Source organism: Sparus aurata, chromosome 19 (assembly GCF_900880675.1).
Source record: "Sparus aurata chromosome 19, fSpaAur1.1, whole genome shotgun sequence".
NCBI lineage: Eukaryota > Metazoa > Chordata > Actinopteri > Spariformes > Sparidae > Sparus > Sparus aurata.
In genome coordinates this window covers 28,080,097-28,098,785 of record NC_044205.1, presented here as the reverse complement: position 1 = coordinate 28,098,785, position 18,689 = coordinate 28,080,097, and the positions used below count along the sequence as shown (strand labels likewise).

Genomic DNA, 18,689 nt, shown 5'->3' with positions numbered 1-18,689 from the left:
ATTAATAAAAGACATGACGACCAAAATATGTGACTCTGGTGTTTAATATTTGTGTATTGTTTGTTTGTTTTACAACATTTCTATTATATGAGAAGTTACAAAACTATCAAATACTAAATAACATCAGTTAAATCAACATGTTCTTCCTTTCATGGTCTTCAGTTACAGCAACAAAACAGTGTCATCATATATTACATCATAGGTGCTTTGTGTATAAAAGAATAAAGGTCCAGGTCCAGATCCAGGAGCAGGAGGTGTCTGAGTCTACCTCCCAGTAACACGGCCCAGTCAGAGCCTCTCCACCCACCAGCTGATGGTGCTGCTTCAACCTCTCTGGATCATCAGGACACAGCTGATCCTCTCAACACCTGCACCTTTCTCATCACTCTGACAGAGATCAGTTCCTCCAGCTGATGAGAGAAGCAGAGAGACAGCAGAAGTGATAAATGAGTGTTTACAGAGACTCCCTCCATCAGCTGTCAGTCAGTGATATAAAGACCAGCAGGACTTCAGTCCTGTTCAGACCACAAGTGGAGCGGCTGTGTAGCGTAGCCAGCTTCCTTTCAGCTTCATGTTAACGTGTTGGAGTGAAGCTCACAGACCTGCAGACACTTTGGACATCAAGTCTGTTTACTCTGCAGGTTTCACTGAAGGACACAGCGGAAATAAACTGCTGACAGTCCCTGAACGCATCATTACTGCAGGAACACAGATACTCACAGCTCACTTTAATGATGATTTACTGCTGTTAAAAACCAGAGTCTCACTCACATTTAAAGATTGCATCTACTTTGGAAACATTACATGACAAATATGTAAATATGGAGTCTGTCATAAAATATTTGGACAAATCAAATGACACATGGGCAGATATAAATATAAAGTTATGGGTTCTACATTGAACAGTAAAGCATCAGCTGTGGTTTCTGGACTTCAGCTGAGGTTCTGGTCTGTATACAGACCACATGGTTACTAAGTGTAATGATGGTTCTCTGAAATAAGAGCCTTTAGTCAGACTGATCTGAGAGCTGTGACAAAGATGAAGTGATCAGTTGATGCTCCGACAGTTGGATGAATGAGGACACGGTCTCTATACATCCTGTGATGCTGTCATCTGTGATCAGCTTTATTTCCTGTAGACATGAACACAACAACAACAGTCGTCTTCACATCAACCCCAACACACAAGCACAACAAGCTTCTGGCTCGTCTGATTGGCTGACTCTGCTCCTCTCATAGCTTCACTGAGGAAAGCAGAAAATACTGCATCTTTACTTTGATATTGTGTTTAGTACAATGCTTCTAAAACCAGCATGAACTGACTCCAACCCTCTACTGACCTCAGATACTCCAGTCTACAGTCTGGACTCTTCTTCAGATTACACAGCAGCTTCATGTCTGAATCCTTCAGGTTGTTTTCATTCAGCCACAGATGCGTCAGATGGAAGGGGTTGGACTTCAGAGCTGAGGCCAGTGAAGCACAGCTGATCTCTGACAAACTGCAGTTCATCAATCTGAATAAAGAATAAATGATGGGGATAAAAATCCATTCATAATCCAATGTGTATAAAACAAGTGTTAGTTTAGAGGATCTTCTCCTACAGATAAAGTCAAACCTTAATTTACTTTAACAACTAACTGAACATTTTCTCCAGTTATTTTAAGAAACAGAAAGCTAAATCTGGATTAAAAAACATGAAAATAGAGACCAAAGGAGATTTACAACTTTATGTTATAAGTAATGTATGAATGTATACTCAAATTTTAATTCAATAAATCAAATCTACAACAAAACAGAGACACTGAACTGACCCCAGAGTCTCCAATCTACAGTTTGGATTCTGCAGAAAATCACACAGCAGCTTCACTCCTAAATCCTGCAGCTTGTTGTCACTCAGCCACAGCCCTCTTAGATGGGAGGGGTCGGACTTCAGAGCTGATGCCAGAGAAGCACAGCTGATCTCTGACAAACTGCAGCCACTCAATCTGAAAAAAGAATAAATAATGTAACTTTAGAAGACAACGTTCCTGCTTGGAATCATTCAGGGCCTAATTTAGATGGCCTCAAGCACATGGTTTAAAGTGCATTGGGCCCTAGTGAATTTTGGGCATGAGCAATACATTTTTGCTGGTTAAATGGTGGATAATCCTGGCACAAAATGAGGTGCACGACGCAAAGGTCATATTCAGACTCATGGGTTTGTTTTGGGTGGAACATAAATCAAAACAATCCGAGTGCCATCTCTGATTCCCTTTGAGAGCCAGGTGCACCAGGGCCTGGTAAATATTAACCAGTGGGACTCGTCTTCAGTGAGGGTCAGGGATGTGGTCCTCAGCTGCTGGACCCTCTGCCCCCCTCTGTTAGACTGCATATGCAAAAATAAACTGGAGGAGGAGGAGGAGGAGGAGCTCTGCAGCATCCCTCTGTGTGCGTGTGTGTGGATCTCAGTGCCTGTATCAGGTGTGACAGATCAGAAAAGGTAGGGCTGGGTACCGCTTTCTGCTGATTCGATGGTCCACACAGATGAGAACAGGTTTGCGTCAATAACACAGTAATATTTTGTTGATAAAATGATGATGATGTAGGGCTGGGCAATAAAATTATCTTGATCATTTTCACGATAACAATAAATTCATGAAATTTATTTTTGATGACATTTAATTTAAAAAATGTTTTAGTCCGTTGTTGTTTACCTAGAAAACACTACACCAACTGCCAATCATACAGCAGACACAAATAGACATGGTGGATGCATGTTTCTGGCCCCTCCCACTGACAACAACTCAGAATGACGGTGTCGAGCCAACACACACAAAAAAGAGTGGTCTGACTAGCAAAATTAAGCACAAGGAAAGGATTTGAACCGAAGAACGGTCACACCACTTTGCTTCTTTGGAAATAGTTCTCCTACTTGAAGTCTGACAAATGACAGACCAGCATTAGGTGTGTGTCGGCGACCACTTACCTCTTCCATCATTTCAACAGGTACCAACTCAAACAGAACTAAGAAAAGGTATCATCCTGTTCAATATATGTCTTTAATGAGGAAAATATTAGTGACATCACCTGCAGTGATCCACCAGCAGCAGAAACAATGTGAATGTGTCTCTATGTGTATCTCTACATTAGCATGCTTACAAAGAACAGATGCGCTGCATTTTCAGAATCCCTGTGGACAGTCGGCCAAAACGATGCAATACATGTGCATTTTCGCAAAAAGAGCGTTTTTGTGTGGACAGCCTCTAAGACTAATACGCCCAGGAGAACACAGGCGGTGTAAGTACATTAGCTATTTACACAATTTGGGCGCTGGGTGTGAAAATGTTCAACAAGTTCAACACTGGATAATACAAAAAGGGAAAAGAGCTCTCATTAATATTAATGCAACAAAATGCTACTTCAATAAAGATGTAGTGACTCCACCTCCACCTGAATTAGGTTAATTTGTTATATATAAACTTTTCAGATCTACAATGATAACAGAGTTACTGAACTGACGTCAGAGTCTCCAGTCTACAGTTTGGATTCTGTAGAAAATCACACAGCAGCTTCACTCCTGAATCCTGCAGGTTGTTGTTGTCGTTCAGCTCCAGCTGTCTCAGATGGGAGGGGTTGGACTTCAGAGCTGAGGCCAGAGAAGCACAGCTGACCTTTGACAAACTGCAGCTCCCCAATCTGAATAAAGAATAAATGATGTTAGTTTAGAAGACAATGTCCCTTTCTTGAAATCATTCAGTGCCTAATAATCTGATCAGATAAAGAAGGATTAGAATGAAGAAGTTTAGAAAAAGGAAACTCCAAAAACCTGAAACCCAAAAGGATCCAGGCTCAACTCTGTAAATTCCAAAAAGTAACAAACCCAGTATGTGGATACTCAACATACCTAAATGTGGCCAGTTCATCACTGAGGAAGTCAGTGGCTGGGTCCATGATCTAAATTCCTGGATATAACTCTATATATTACTCTATTGATGGTGATATGTGGGGGTTTCCCTCTTTTGACTAATGAACTTATTGAAAGTGGCTTTAGACAAACACATCTGTTAAATGTCCTAAATTCAAATGTAAATGTAAAGCTGGTGTGCACATTTTTATCATGATCCCAGTAATATTTGTTGTTATCGTGAACTGAAGTAGCAGATCAAATTATATTCTAATTTAGTCTTGATCAATAAGGTTATATCCTGACATGTCAGAGTGAGGGAAAAAACTTCATGTAAGTCTTCAAGTGAAAAAAAAGTCAACAAAAATTAATCAACATGTAACATCTCAAGCACATAAAATGTCTTTCACTTAAATTCTGCTCGGCTGCTCTTTTCTAATTAGACGTACATGTAGAGCATCTTTATAATAAAGACCTTGAATTGACAGCATGAAGCCTTTTATGTGATAAGCAGAATGCTGCCTCTTCTGTAACAATGAAGTTAAAAAGACCACAGACTTGTGTGATCATATGTGGGGAGGGCTTTTCTTAAGCCTGTGGTCTGTGACTGTGTGTATTCTGCTTTTTAGCACCTGTTTCCCCCATTTTCAGGGCAGAGAGCGGAGCAGAGCATTAGTGACACGGGACAAGTGGCAAACGTCAGGCAGGGCTGTTTGCACATGCTCAACTCTCCCTATGAGTTGGGTAACCTGGTACCAAGACACATCCCCCCACACAGAACCTGAGAAAACCTTTTTGATGTATCACTACAAAAATGGGAGATTAATAGGGGTGTGACGATACACTCGGCTCGAGATGAGACGATGCACGATATTTGGTTAATTAGAAAGAGATTTTAACACCATATTCAAAAAAACGTATTAAAATATTATAAGAAATATAATTATGTGCAAGGGTCTGCTTTCGCAGCGCTACATCACAGACTCACTAGCTAACACAAGGAAGGTGGTAGGTCAATGTTGTAGTAGCATGTAGAGCCATATGAAAGTACATACTTTGTTTTACCAAAATTAAAAAATATTAATATAGTAATATAATAATATTATTACAGTGGTCCAGCTAATCTACAGTAGATGGATAAATACCATCACAGGTAAGAGGAAGAAATGTATTTTATACCATGGTCTGAGTGAAAACTGGATTCTGATTGGCTGCGAACTGTCCATAAACTGTTGATAAATCAACATCTCTGGAAGTACTCAAGTAGTTCCAGTGACACTGACCGTTCTATATTAATAATACTGTTTCTAAAATGAGTGGGACTGGCATCAGCTGGATGATTACACTTAAAAGATAGAAATAATCATTATTCAGTGCAGCCTCCTCTGAACACCACCGGATGGAGCCTTTTCGATACACAGATAATCTCTGAAAAGAGTTGACTCTGCTCAGATTTGTGTTGCTGCAAATCTTCAGCGTTAATTAACTAAACTGTTTCATTCTCAGTGAAGGGTTTGAATTGAATATATGGGAAAAACAAGACAATGAACCGACCTCAGACTCTCTAACGCACAGTTTTGACTCTCCAGTCCAATAGACAGTAGCTTCACTCCTGAATCCTTCAGGCTGCTGTCACTCAGGTCCAGCTCTCTCAGATGGGAGGGGTTGGACTTCAGAGCTGAGGCCACAACTTTACAGTGAGTCTCTGAGAGTCCACAGCCAGAAAGTCTGTCATGACACAGATATTATAAAAATGTTATTACAAAAGAGGAAACTTTGTATTTGCTTCATGCATTTGATGTCAAAACATTCTGTGTTTGACATGAAACAATGATCCTCATCACTCTCTAAAACCTGCAGACTTTAAATCTGTGCTTTATTTTAATCTTGCAGATGAAGGAAGAGAAAATGTAGTAACATTTGGGTTTCCAGAATGTCCACAGTGTCAGTGTGATCTGATCCTATCTGGACTAGTTAGAATAGTGTATGTCCCACACAGTGTTAGCATTAGGGTGAGAGTGCTAAAATTAACATTATTGGACATCTAGCGTTGAGCATGTGGGCTCCACAAATCATGGCACTGAATGATCGTGCACCTCCTGAATTCGAGATGGATGAGTTTGAAGTTAGAAAAACCATCATAGAAATCTACATTCAAATTATTAATATTTAGACAGCTAATACAGATGTGATTCAGAACAGCTGACTTCTATAAAGACTTATATGATGAACGCTTTTATAGTGATTTTAATTTTTACACTTTCTTTTCAAATGCTGTTGTACAGTTGTAGTCCAGACCATTCACAATTCTTTATTCTTTACATTTCATTTAGATTTTTGTTCAATTTTGGCGAATTCCTTTATGTATGTCTCTAATGTGCAACTGCAATGACAGCAATGATAATCTACAGTCAACTTTCTTGTATGTCAACACAAATTTGGCCAAATAAAGCCAATTCTGATTGTACCGAATAAGAACACATAAAGATTAAAACTAAATTAGAGTCAAATCAGAGAAAAAAATCTCATGTCATGTATAATAGCTCAAGTAGAACCTTGTATTTGAGCTGGAACTTTTTGGTCCATTTTCTCTACATAATCATGATCAAATATAATGACAACATAAACTATTGTACGTGAAAAAAAATTCTCAAAGACTTCAGAAACATCACATGGAAAACTGTGCAGATCTTATTTTCATTCTCTGTCATTAGTTTAGGTTTTTTCTATCACCCAAAGGAAGATTAAAAAGTGAAACACTGAAAAAAAATAATCACAATTGTTCAAACCCCAATTCCAATGAAGTTGGGAAGTTGTGTAAAATGTAAATAAAAACAGAATACAATGATTTGCAAATCCTTTTCAACTTAAATTCAGTTGAATACACTACAAAGACACAATATTTAATGTTTAACCTGAAAATGTTTTTTTGCAAATATTCACTCATTTTTAATTTGATGCCTGCAACACATTCCAAAAGAGCTGGGACAGGGGCATGTTTACCAATGAGTTACATCACCTTTCCTTTTAACAACACTCAATAAGTGTTGGGAACTGAGGACACTAATTGTTGAAGTGTTGTAGGTGGAATTTTTCCCATTCTTGCTCGATATACGACTTCAGTTGCTCAACAGTCCGGGGCGTCCACTGTCGTATTTTGCACTTCATAATGTGCCACACATTTTCAATGGGAGACAGGTCTGGACGGCAGGCAGGCAGTTCTAGTACCTGCACTTTTTTACTATGAAGCCACGCTGTTGTAACACGTGCAGAATGTGGCTTGGCATTTTCTTGTATAAATAAGCAGGGATGTCTCTGAAAAACACGTTGCTTGGATGGCAGCATATGTTGCTCCAAAACCTGTATGTACCTTTCAGCATTTATGGTTACTTCACACATTTGCAAGTAACCAATGCCATGGGCACTAACACCCCCATACCATCACAGATGCTGGCTTTTGAACTTTGCACTGATAACAATCAGAATGGTCCTTTTCTTCTTTGGCCCGGAGGACATGACATCCATCCACACTTTTCCACTTTGCTTCTGTTGATCTCAGATGAGCTTGAGCCCAGAGAGGCTGGTGCCATTTCTGGATGTTGTTGATAAAGGGCTTTCGCTTTGCATGGTAGAGTTTTAACTTGCACTTGTAGATGTAGGGACAAACTGTGTTAACTGACAGTGGTTTTTTGATGTGTTCCTGAGCCCATGTGGTAATATCCTTGACAGAATGATGTCGGTTTTTAATGAAGTGCCGCCTGAGGGATCAAAGGTCACAGGCATTCAATGTTGGTTTTTGGCCTTGCCGCTTACATCCAGAGATTTCTCCAGATCCTCTGAATCTTTTTGGTGATATTATGGACTGTAGATGAAGAAATCCCTCAATTTCTTGCAATTGTACATTTAGAAACGTTGTTCTTAAACTGTAAGACTATTTGCTCATACAGTTGTTCACAACCTCGCCCCATTCTTGCTTGTGAACGATTGAGCCTTTCAGGGATGCTCCCAATTTTATACCCAATGATGGCACTCACCTGTTTTCAGCTAACCGGTTCACCTGTAGAATGTTCCAAACAAGTGTCTTTTAAGCATTGCTCAACTTTCCCAATCTTATGTTGCCCCTGTCCCAGCTATTTTGGAACGTGTTGCAGACATCCAATTCAAAATGTAAGTATATTTGCAAAAAACAATAAAGTTTATAAGTTTGAACGTCAAATATCTTGTCTTTGTATTGTATTCAAGTGACTTTAAATAGGTAAGGATTTGCAAATCATTGTATTCTGTTTTTATTTGCGTTTTACAAAACGTCCTAACTTCATTGGAATTGGGGTTTGTATTTAAAAAGTTCGATTTTTTTTTCAAAATGAATTATTTTAGTGTGTATATCTGAATAATTAAACTTCTAATTTACACTAATTTATAATGTTGATAATCACATCTGGACTCACAGAGCCTTCCTGCAGTTCCTCACAGCTGGAATCAGTCTCAGTCGTCCCTCCTTTGATGTTTTGTACTTCTGCAGGTCCAACTCATCCAGAACCTCCTCTGACATCTGCAGCATGTAGGCCAGAGCTGAGCAGTGGATCACAGAGAGTTCCTTCTCTGATCCGTTCTCTGACTTCAGGAACTCTTGGATCTCCTGATGGACTGAGTGGTCGTTCATCTCCATCAGACAGTGGAAGATGTTGATGCTTCTGTCAGGAGAGACATCATCTCTGTTCATCTCTTTCAGGTTGCAGATGGCTCTCTGGATGATTTCTGGACTGTTGTCTGTCCGACTCAGCAGACCTCCTAAGAGACTCTGGTTGGACTTCAGAGAGAGGCCATGAAGGAAGCGAATAAACAGGTCCAGGCGGCCATTTTTACTTTCAAGGGATTTCTCCATTGCTCTCCTCAGGAAGTCACCCAGGGCTGGGTAACTGGTCTCCTGGCCATGAATGCATCCAACTAACAACTTAGAAAAAACAGACTTTGGTTTTGAATCCCTGAGTGTGAAGTCTTTTAGGAAAGCCTTCAGGACCTTTGTGTTCCTGTTGGTGTAACAGTGGAACATGTAGACTGCAGCCAGAAACTCCTGAACGCTCAGGTGAACAAAGCAGTAGACTGTTTTCTGGAAGATCACACTCTCTCCTCTGAAGATCTCTGTACAAACTCCTGAGTACACCGAGGCCTCTGTGACATTAAGACCACACCGCTCCAGGTCTTCTTGGTAGAACATGATGTTTCCTGTCTCCAGATGTTCAAATGCCAGCCTCCCCAGCTTCAGAAGAACTTCTCTGTCAGCCTCCGTCAGCTCCTGTGGAATCGTCTCACGTCCCTCATTGTACTTCTGCTTCTTCCTCTTTGTCTGAACCAGCAGGAAGTGTGAGTACATGTCAGTCAGGGTCTTGGGCAGCTCTCCTCTCTGGTCTGTAGTCAACATGTGGTCCAAAACTGTAGCAGTGATCCAGCAGAAGACTGGGATCAGACACATGATGTGGAGGCTCCTGGAGGTCTTGATGTGTGAGATGATTCTGCTGGACAGATCTTCATCACTGAACCTCCTCCTGAAGTACTCCTCCTTCTGGACGTCAGTGAAGCCTCTTACTTCTGTTACCCTGTCCACACATGAAGGAGGGATCTGATTGGCTGCTGCAGGTCTGGAGGTGATCCAGACGAGAGCTGAGGGAAGCAGCTTCCCCTGGATAAGGTTTGTCAGCAGCACGCTGACTGATGACTTCTGTGTGACATCAGACACGATCTCATGGTTCTTGAAATCCAGTGAAAGTCTGCTTTCATCCAGGCCATCAAAGATGAAGAGAAGTTTACAGACAGCCAGCTTCTCTGCCGTCACCTTCTGTAATGTTGGATGGAAAACATGGAGCAGCCTGAGAAGACTGTACTGCTCATCTCTGATCAGGTTCAGCTCCCTGAACGAAAGCAGAACCAGCAGACTGACATCTTGGTTTTCGGAGCCCTCTGCCCAGTCCAGAGTGAACTTCTGCACAGAGAAGGTTTTTCCAACTCCAGCGACGCCGTTGGTCAGAACGACTCTGATGCGTCTCTGTTGGTCACGTGAGGCTTTAAAGATGTCGCAGCACCTGATTGGAGTGTCATGGAGGGTCTCCATCTTGGAAGCTGTCTCGAGCTGTCTCACCTCATGTTGGGTATTAACCTCTTCACTCTGTCCCTCTGTGATGTAGAGCTCAGTGTAGATCCTGTTGAGGAGGGTTCCACTTCCTGTTTCATCACTTCCTGTTCCATCACTTCCTTCAGTCACATGTTCACATCTCCTCCTCAGACTGATCTTATGTTCATCTAAAGCCTCCTGCAGAACACTATCAGCTGACAGAGAAGAAAATATTCTGGGATTTAATTGAGAGCAAGAATCTTGATTAAATAAAAATGCTTTTGAATGAATGATAATCATGATAATATTAAATGCTCTACAGAACACAACAGTTGTTCCTTTAATAAATGAACAGTTCCTGTTTTCAGACATGATGACATCAGCAGACAGATGTTCAGTCTTACTTTGTACAGTGTTAGTCTGACTGACTGTCTGCAGTCCAGCTCTTGTTCTGGATCTTTCTCCACACTGGGGACAGGAGGAGTGTTCTGATGAAGCAGACTGGTCCCAGTATGAGGTGATGCACTGTCTGCAGAACCAGTGTCCACAGCTGGTAGAGACTGGATCCTTCAGGACATCCTGACACAAAGAACAGCAGGACGGCTGCTCCTCCACAGAAACATGCCTCCTCTTCCTCTCTCTGTGAAGACACGTCTGTATAACTATGTAACGCCCCTTGTGGGCTGTGGCACAAGGACTTGTGGGTATTCTGTTGTTGTCATTGTTTATGGTTAATTATGGTTCATGAATGTGTTTTGGAATCAGATGATGTTTAAGACTCTTGCAGGTAAATGCACACCGGTTGTTCTGTGGGTAAATTGTGATGGGTGACAGAGATGATAAAATGTTGGCACCGTGAGTGAGGGGATGTTTGCCAGGAGAGACTTTCCGTCTGTTAAGCTGTTGAAGTGTGTGTTCAATAAATGGCTGAACTCTAATGACAGCGTGCCAAACCAAACACGGCTGACTCCTTATTGCTGGTACATTAAAACTGTAATTATTTGTTCACTGTTGTTGAAAGATATCCAGACATAGCTGACACTGTGTGGAAGCTCAGATGGTCACAAGGATCCATAAGAGGTCATTTTTTTCTGTTTATTCAGCATTCAGTCTGAAATTAATAGTAATTAATTTTATAATTTAACATGCAAACACACAATCAACCAGTGGAATCAGAAAAGACTGAAAATGAGTCATTACAATAAGTTAGTATCAGTCTTCTTACTGTGTGTCTGAGGGTTCTGGTTCTTTACTGAACTCTGGTGGTAAACCTTTGGACCGGTCACTCTTCATAGACAGACAGCTGGAGACTGCAGACTCTGCTCCGTCCTCCTCTTCCTCCACACAATCACTCATCTTCTGCACTTCAGAAAGCACTGAGGTAAATATGTAGCACATGGAAGGAGAACAACATGAAGACGAGGAAGACAAACAGGTGAAACAAGATGAAGAGGAGGAGGAAGGTGTAAAATGGAGCTGGTGAAGCTGCAGACTCATCACCCAATGTGATGCTCAACAAAAGTGACATTTACAAAGATGGGCCATGTTTATGTGTAATTAAAGGGACGTCCCTCATTATGATGTCCTGCTCTGTCCACTCAACACAGAGACTCAACTAACTGCCTGCACACTTTCTCTGTAACTTGTTGGTTGCTTCCTCCATTTTTCATGTACCTGGATCACCTGCTCAGGTTTGTGGTGTGATCACTTTATGAGCTTCTCTCTGTTATTCTTTGCTAAATAGAATGTAACCTCACTGAATAGTCCCGCAATAAATCACATGTTTTCATAAGCTTCTAAAATACATCCATGTTGTGATATCTCATTTAAATTGATGTTTATCAAATACACTGATTGAATAATTGGGAATTTTTATTTAAGTTCCGTAGTTATAATATTAACACTTATGTTAATATTAAAGAGCAATCCTGATACTTTTGATGAACGTTTAGTTTAATTGAGGCTGAATGTGTTGATGACGATTTACTGTGTAAATACAGAATCATTTTGAGAGATAAGTTGAGACCAGACACTGACATGAGAATGAAGACAAACCAGTCTGTTGAGGATGAGCACACACTCACACACACACACACACACACACACACACACACACACACACACACACACACACACACACACACACACACACACACACACCTCAGGCATCTTCTCCTCCTCCTGCTGCTCTGTTCACTCAATATGGAGTCTGAACACTGACTGACTGACTGAACACTTTTACTTTAACTGTCTCCTCCCTGTTCTCACCTGCTGTACCTGAACCACCTGGTTGCTCCTCCTCCTTGTTCTACGACATAGTAGAAATGTACTGTCAGAACTGGGCCCTGGCAGTAAATATGAAGAAAGTCATGATCTTTCAAAAATGCCCCAGATGTCAGGAGAACAAACATCAATTTACCATAAATAATCATAACTGAACATAGCATGAGTTATACCTGCCTTGGTAGATATAACCAAAGTAGGTATAACTCAAGTATAAGTGAAGTCTGGGGTCCACTCAGTCATCATAACTATACTTGCTGGGACAAACATCCAACAGAATCTTTACATGCAGAATTCTGCAGATACATCTTAAACGTACACAGAAACACACCAACAAATGCATGTAGAGCAGAATTAGACAGATAGCCATCAATAATTAACATTCACAAGAGAGCGCTCAACTACGTAATCTAACCACCTGAAAACCAGTCCCTAAAACACCCTTCACTCCAAAGCCCTCCAAACTCAAGAGCTAAGGCTAACTGCCCCCTCTCAGACAGTCTGACCAGCCTTACAACAACACTGCTCTATAAACACAAATCAGAGTCAAGCAAATTATAACACAATGTAAAGAAACCTATGTAGAACATGGAAAGAAGAAACTAAAAGCCAAAGTAGATTAGAATGTAATCTGGCCCTAAACAGAGATTATGAACTAGCATAATATCTCTCTACTGTCAAAGATAGAAAGCAGAGACAGATCCTGACCTGGTTCAGGCTCAGTGACCACAAACTGACAATCCAAACAGGAAGACACAAAAAAACATGGCAACCAAAAGAAACCAGACCAGTTTTAATAGGGGGTCCAGGTTGGGGCCGGCTTTTTTGTTAGGGGGCACACACAACCCGGAAAAAAGGATAAATCCCTCATTCAGACAAAGCAGGGTTTACAATTTCAGCAATTGTGATTGGGTAGCTAACTGCTGAGACACTTTATTTCCACCTTTCCCTTCAGAACAAAATTATTGCAAGAAATCTGTCATTGTATTATTAATGCAGACTCCCTGTCAGGGGGGCCACAGGGGGGTCCAGACTCAGAGGTACGGGGGCACTGGCCCCTGTTGGCCCCCCCCTAGAACCGCCCCTGATCTGGAGGGCACAAGTGGAAACTATGTGTGCAGACGCAAACTGGAAATGTTGGATGGAAATCTTGAGCTGGACAAACAGGAAGCTTCTCTCTTATCAGATGGAAATATGGATGATTGACAGCAGAGGAAAGATCATTCAGCAACAAGGTCATTGGAGTGTTTCACATGAGACACAGAAAGGCATCAAGACAAGATCCATAAAACACAAGACAGGCTCTGTACAATAATACATCATTAATAAATAGGACACATATTAATTACATGAAGCTAAACTTCATTAAAAAAGGAGAACGAAGAAAATAACTTGTAGTTAATGTCAGATTTGTTCAAGTTAACAGTTAAAAAGAGAAACAGTTACAGTGCAGCACTGCAGAATATGAATAATTATAAATAAAGTGAAATAAAGTGTGACTCACATCATCCAGATCACAAATAAAAGACAAACATTGTCCCTGAAAGATGAAAATCCTTCCACAGTGTGACAGTGAAGCTGGGACAGGTGTGACTCTGATGAAGCTCTCACATTATTTCACCTGTTGTTAAAATGTTCTCAGTAAAAAACAAACCGCTTCTTCCAGTTTGACCCGAGTGAATCATTAAAAGGAACAACGTGATGAAACGTCTGCGTGTCATTTAAACCTGCTGGAATCCTTCATGCTTTAATGTGACTGCAGCTGGTTAATGTGCTGCAGCGGGGCGTGTTTACCTGACGTCATCCTGCCACAAGGAAATAAATGTCCTTTGACTTTATCTTTAGATACCAGAGGCCAAAGTTGAGCAGAGAACAGGAGGGAAGACAAACGTATCTGAAGCTCCGGAGACGTTTGAACCTGCAGAGAGTGTTGGATCAACTCTTTAAAGAAGGAGCGTCTACATGCAGCTGCTGTCTGAATCCTCCACTACAAGAAAAGGCTTTTACAGTCTGCAGTGATCAATGATCCGTATCTGCAGGCAGAGGGAAACAGGTACTGTGTTTTATAAAAGCATCACATGAAGTCAGCTCAGAGTGTTTCATGTGGAGTTTTAGTGGCTGTTTGATTTCAGATCTCAGCTCAGAGCTTCATTTGGCTGCAGCAGCAGCAGAAGCGTGTTCAGGTTCCTGCTGTTATTCTGCTCACACTCAGAGTCAAGAGTCACAATAAGTTCACCGAGCTGCCAATTGACAGAAGATACGAGCTGTTACTACGAGCTGCAGATGGCACAGGAACAGCTGCTTCAACAAACTGTTCAACTCACTCAAAGAGCTCAGAAAGGAACATGTCGTCAGTTTTTGTCGCTCCAGAATAAATGTTGAAACTTAACATATCTGTAGGTTCAGCTTTCAGTTTGATCTTGTGACAGTTCATGACTCGTGTTGTGGTGAGGTTACGCCCGGCACCCCGTAAAATATATTCTGTTTCTGCTGCAACAAACACGGAGCGACACTTACAAATGTTGGAACGCTCGTTGCCGGCAGCGACTTCAGCAGGTGTTTATATATCAGCCGGTCTGTGGAGAGATTTGGTCGGTATGATGGCATCACAATCTGCCAACATACAGTTACAAACCTCCACAGGTGTGTTGTTGAGATCAGAATGAAGACCAGGTGCAAAGATGTATGACTGAGTCCTCATGTAATAATGTAGTAATGACTACTGCGCACTCTGCTGGTCAGATCCCGTCACTACACGTCTCCAGTTGGATTTGAATTTGCTTGTAAAATGCACAAATGAAGTGTTGAGACAAACAAATGACTAAAAATCAGGCAGTGCAGCTGTTTGACTGTGTTGAACTGGTTCAGTCACCAGCAGGCTGATGGACCGACTGGAGCAGGAACAGATTATATGCGGGTCATTCCAGGACAACTCACCCAAAACCCAAAACTTTCCCACCTTCATGTCATGGATTCATGTTGAAACTTCTGCAGCTCTGAATACTTTTTACTTCATCAAGTTCCTCTGAGCTAAATTTCAGCATCGTAGTGATTCTTTGTTTGTGTGTTCTGAACCTCACCGATCAATTATTCTTCACTGGATCGGGTTGAAGTTTGTCCTGAACATCCTGATGAGCGTTTACAACATGTATTCATTTAAACCAGAATGAAGAATCTGTTGTTGATTCTGTGTAGCGTTAATAAAGTTCTGTCACATCTACAAGTTATTTAGTCCTGTAGTTAAAATTCAGTGTCACAGAACTTAATAAATATATTTGTAAATAAACTTCAGAGATAAAAAAAAACAAACACTTGTTGGTTAATTTTGACTGCAGATTTTCCAGGAAGGATTATTTGAATCTCCTTGAAATCGTATTAATCTTGGTTCCTTTGCTCCTTTGTTTGAAGCATTTTCACTCTGTCAGCCACTTTAACTTGATTAAAGGATGTGAATCCTCCTCCACCACTGGACCACAGTCCTGTTTGTTTTACTGACTCACGGTTCTTGTTGTTGTTGTTCATCAGGTGGTTAGTCGGCGTCAGAATGAGGCTCTGTGATGAATGTGAGGATTTAAACCCTGCAGACGAGCAGGCAGCAGAGTCTGCAGCCTCCAGCTGCTGCAGAAACAGCCAGCGGCTCAACCTGTCGCCTCTCACCCGTCAGCTCCTGCCTGCACAGTGAGATTCATCATTTACATTTTACATCAACACCAGAGGCTCGTTTCTAAAAGTCCAGTCGGGTTCAGAGACTGTACAGCTAAACATTTACTCCTGACCGACCCGTCCAACATTCACCAGTCATCACTTGATTAACAGCCTGTGTGAGGCCTGATTAAAGCCCAGTCATTGATGATTATTGGTTGTTCTTTACATTTTAAATCAAGTCTCCAGCTGCTTCAGTTGTTTAGCAGAATGCTGCCACGCTGTTTCCTGTGAAGCTCCAGAACTGTTTTGAAAACTATGAAACTTCTCCTGACTTTATGTAGATAATGACTGAATGTTCATCTTTGGGTGAACTGCTCCTTTAAACTCCTCAACAATCAAACCGAGCCTGGCTCAGCTCAGTACACTCAGGTTCTGCTGCTGCAGCTGGACCTGGTCTGATGTGACCAGTAGTTAACGGTTTATAACTGATGAGACGAGTCACTTCCTGACTTTCTGTGGCTGTTTCACTCCATCTCACTGTTTCAGAAGAAGTAACGGTCACTTTAAATTGTCTTTCAGTGGCGACAAACACATCAGCAGAGTGGAGTTTACAACCGTCATTTATCTGCTGATGACACACAATCAATCTGCAGAGCTCGTCCATTTCAACTTCAACTTGGAGCCTTCAGTCTCAAAGTAAGATCTCGTCTACATACAGGAAGTGTTAAAGGGTCACTCCACCATTTTTACACATTACAGTGTGTTTACAGGACGACTGCATGGGAGAATAAAGTGGTATAAAGCCTTCAGAGGAAGCTGCATGTCACCTGATAAACTGCCTCCAGTGATGTCACTCAGTGGCTACCTTGCATTGTGGGTAATGTAGGCACCAGGTTTTGAAAAGGAAGAAGAATGTGTGGAATAAAAAAGGTGATATCTGGTTCTGCTGCATCAATTTGGATCATTTGTTTTTTAAACTGTCCATAATGAGTCCAGCAGCGTCATTACCCACAATGCCACTTTCCACTCTTTACACTAAGATGACCAACTGCTGGTGAGAAAGCACATTTCCCAAAATGTTGAACTATTTCTATCAGCCTTTTTTTATTTTCCATTTCAGGAGTTCCTCAAATTTACAAACTACATCCAACAAATTTAAATACAATTTGTAAATTTCATTTTTAAGGTTATTTTTTCTCTTCAACGTGTATTTATGAGCCAAATATCCGACTAATGCAATAAAACAATTGTTTATTTGCCACTTTCTGTTTGATTGTGATTGTTGGTGAAATCTTCCTCTGTAGAAGAAGCTTCAGCTCTCAGTGACACAACAGATCTGAAGATGAGTCTGATGAACTGCTAGATTTGTCTGTTTTATGGCCTCATGCAGAACTTAATATCACATGTGCTGATCTTTACATTCATTTCAGACTTGTGTGCGTGAGGACGAGCAGTAAAGGATATCCTCCACATTTCTAGATTCAGTCCTGAACTGTGAGTTCACTTCTCATTGTTCATATTACACCAGGTTGTGCTGTCCCTCAATCTGTCAGCATTCATGTGGATATATTTTACAGGTTACGATGCTGTTAAAAGGAACGAATCTTGGAAGAGTGGCCACTGGAGGGGAAGCGTCAGATTAAAAGTGAGCTTCATTAGTCTCGTCTACAAGTTGGACATCAGCTCGTCTGTCAGGAGCAGTGATGTGCACAAGGTGGCCCAATTGTTGAAAAACGCGCGCTAAAGTGCCTTCCTGGGAGCCAAAACACGCGCTAAAGTGCCCTCCTGGGAGCCAAAACGTGTGCTAAAGTGCCCTCCTGGGAGCCAAAACATGTGCCAAAGTGCCCTCCTGGTTGGCAAAACACACTAAACTGCCCCCTTGGCTGGTTGAAACATGATAAACTGCCCTCTTGGGAGCCAAAACACGTGCTAAAGCGCCCTCTTGGGAGCCAAAGCACGTGCTAAAGTGCCCTCTTTGGGAGCCAAAACGCGTGCTAAAGTGCCCTTCTTTTCACCCCTGCCCTTCAAAAAGTCTGCGCACGTCACACGTCACAGCCTGTAAAATCCAAACTGAGCTTTAATCACGTCTGAATGTTTTTAAGATTAATTACTTCCTCTGCCAAGGACAGCATTTCCACCAGACTGGGATGGAGGATGAGTCTCGGCCCAGAATAGACCCGTTAACTTTTAGTGAGGATCCAGATAAAGAGACGGATTCAGGAACATGTTCTCACTGAGAAGCTCGTCTGTCGTGATCCAAGTCTCCAGATTCCTGGAGGTCTTTCCTGCTGATTTCTTGTTTTGGAAAATGACAATATTTTGCAAAATATTCCTGAAAACAAAAACCTTCCCTTAGAACTTTATAATGTACAATAATTGTAAAAAGGTTTCTACGTTCACACACTTTTTTCCTGATTCTATGTGTTCTTGTTGATGGTCCCAGTGGGACTGAAACTGTAACTGTGCATCACAACCTTGTTCTGTGTTGTTGGAAACATCTGAAGTGTTTCTGCTGGGAGGAAATCAACTTCTTTCAATGGTCACTTTTGAAATGTTCTTCAATTCAATTCAAAGAGCTGAGACAGAATTTAAACATTAATAAAACACATTACCACCAAAATATGAAACTCTGGTGTTTAATATTTGTGCACTGTTTGATCATATGAGAAGTTACAAAACTATAAAATACTAAATAACATCAGTGAAATCAACATGTTCTTCTGTTCATGGTCTTCAGTTACAGCAACAAAACAAAGTCATCATTTATT

At 41.2% G+C, this 18,689-nt stretch overlaps 1 protein-coding gene and 2 long non-coding RNA genes across 3 annotated transcripts; 1 reads left to right on the top strand and 2 right to left on the bottom strand.

Annotated features, from left to right (window-relative positions):
* Positions 1-26: 26 nt before the first annotated feature.
* On the bottom strand, positions 27-1,980 carry LOC115570007 (uncharacterized). Its single transcript, XR_003981667.1, has 3 exons — positions 1,813-1,980; positions 1,341-1,514; positions 27-410 (listed from the first exon to the last, which is right to left on the bottom strand). It is a non-coding gene; the product is annotated as an uncharacterized LOC115570007 (long non-coding RNA).
* A 1,355-nt stretch (positions 1,981-3,335) lies between these two features.
* LOC115569833 (ribonuclease inhibitor-like) lies at positions 3,336-9,009 on the bottom strand. Its single transcript, XM_030397997.1, has 4 exons — positions 8,333-9,009; positions 5,439-5,612; positions 3,634-3,676; positions 3,336-3,341 (listed from the first exon to the last, which is right to left on the bottom strand). The coding sequence occupies exons 1-4, from the start codon at positions 8,935-8,937 to the stop codon at positions 3,336-3,338; spliced, it is 828 nt and encodes a 275-aa protein (XP_030253857.1). The 5' UTR covers positions 8,938-9,009.
* Positions 9,010-14,123: 5,114 nt separating this feature from the next.
* On the top strand, positions 14,124-17,681 carry LOC115569991 (uncharacterized). Its single transcript, XR_003981651.1, has 5 exons — positions 14,124-14,329; positions 15,802-15,954; positions 16,501-16,617; positions 17,352-17,415; positions 17,499-17,681. It is a non-coding gene; the product is annotated as an uncharacterized LOC115569991 (long non-coding RNA).
* The last annotated feature ends 1,008 nt before the right edge of the window (positions 17,682-18,689 follow it).

What these genes read in the sequence shown, in the direction of transcription:
- LOC115569833 (XM_030397997.1), bottom strand. Translation starts at nt 8,937, where the DNA reads ATGTTCCACTGTTACACCAACAGGAACACAAAGGTCCTGAAGGCTTTC. An exon ending in AGGAACTGCAGGAAGGCTCT is followed by an intron (nt 5,613 to 8,332) that starts GTGAGTCCAGAT and finishes GTGTCATGACAG; the next exon opens with ACTTTCTGGCTGTGGACTCT. An exon ending in TGTGCGTTAGAGAGTCTGAG is followed by an intron (nt 3,677 to 5,438) that starts GTCGGTTCATTG and finishes TTCTTTATTCAG; the next exon opens with ATTGGGGAGCTGCAGTTTGT.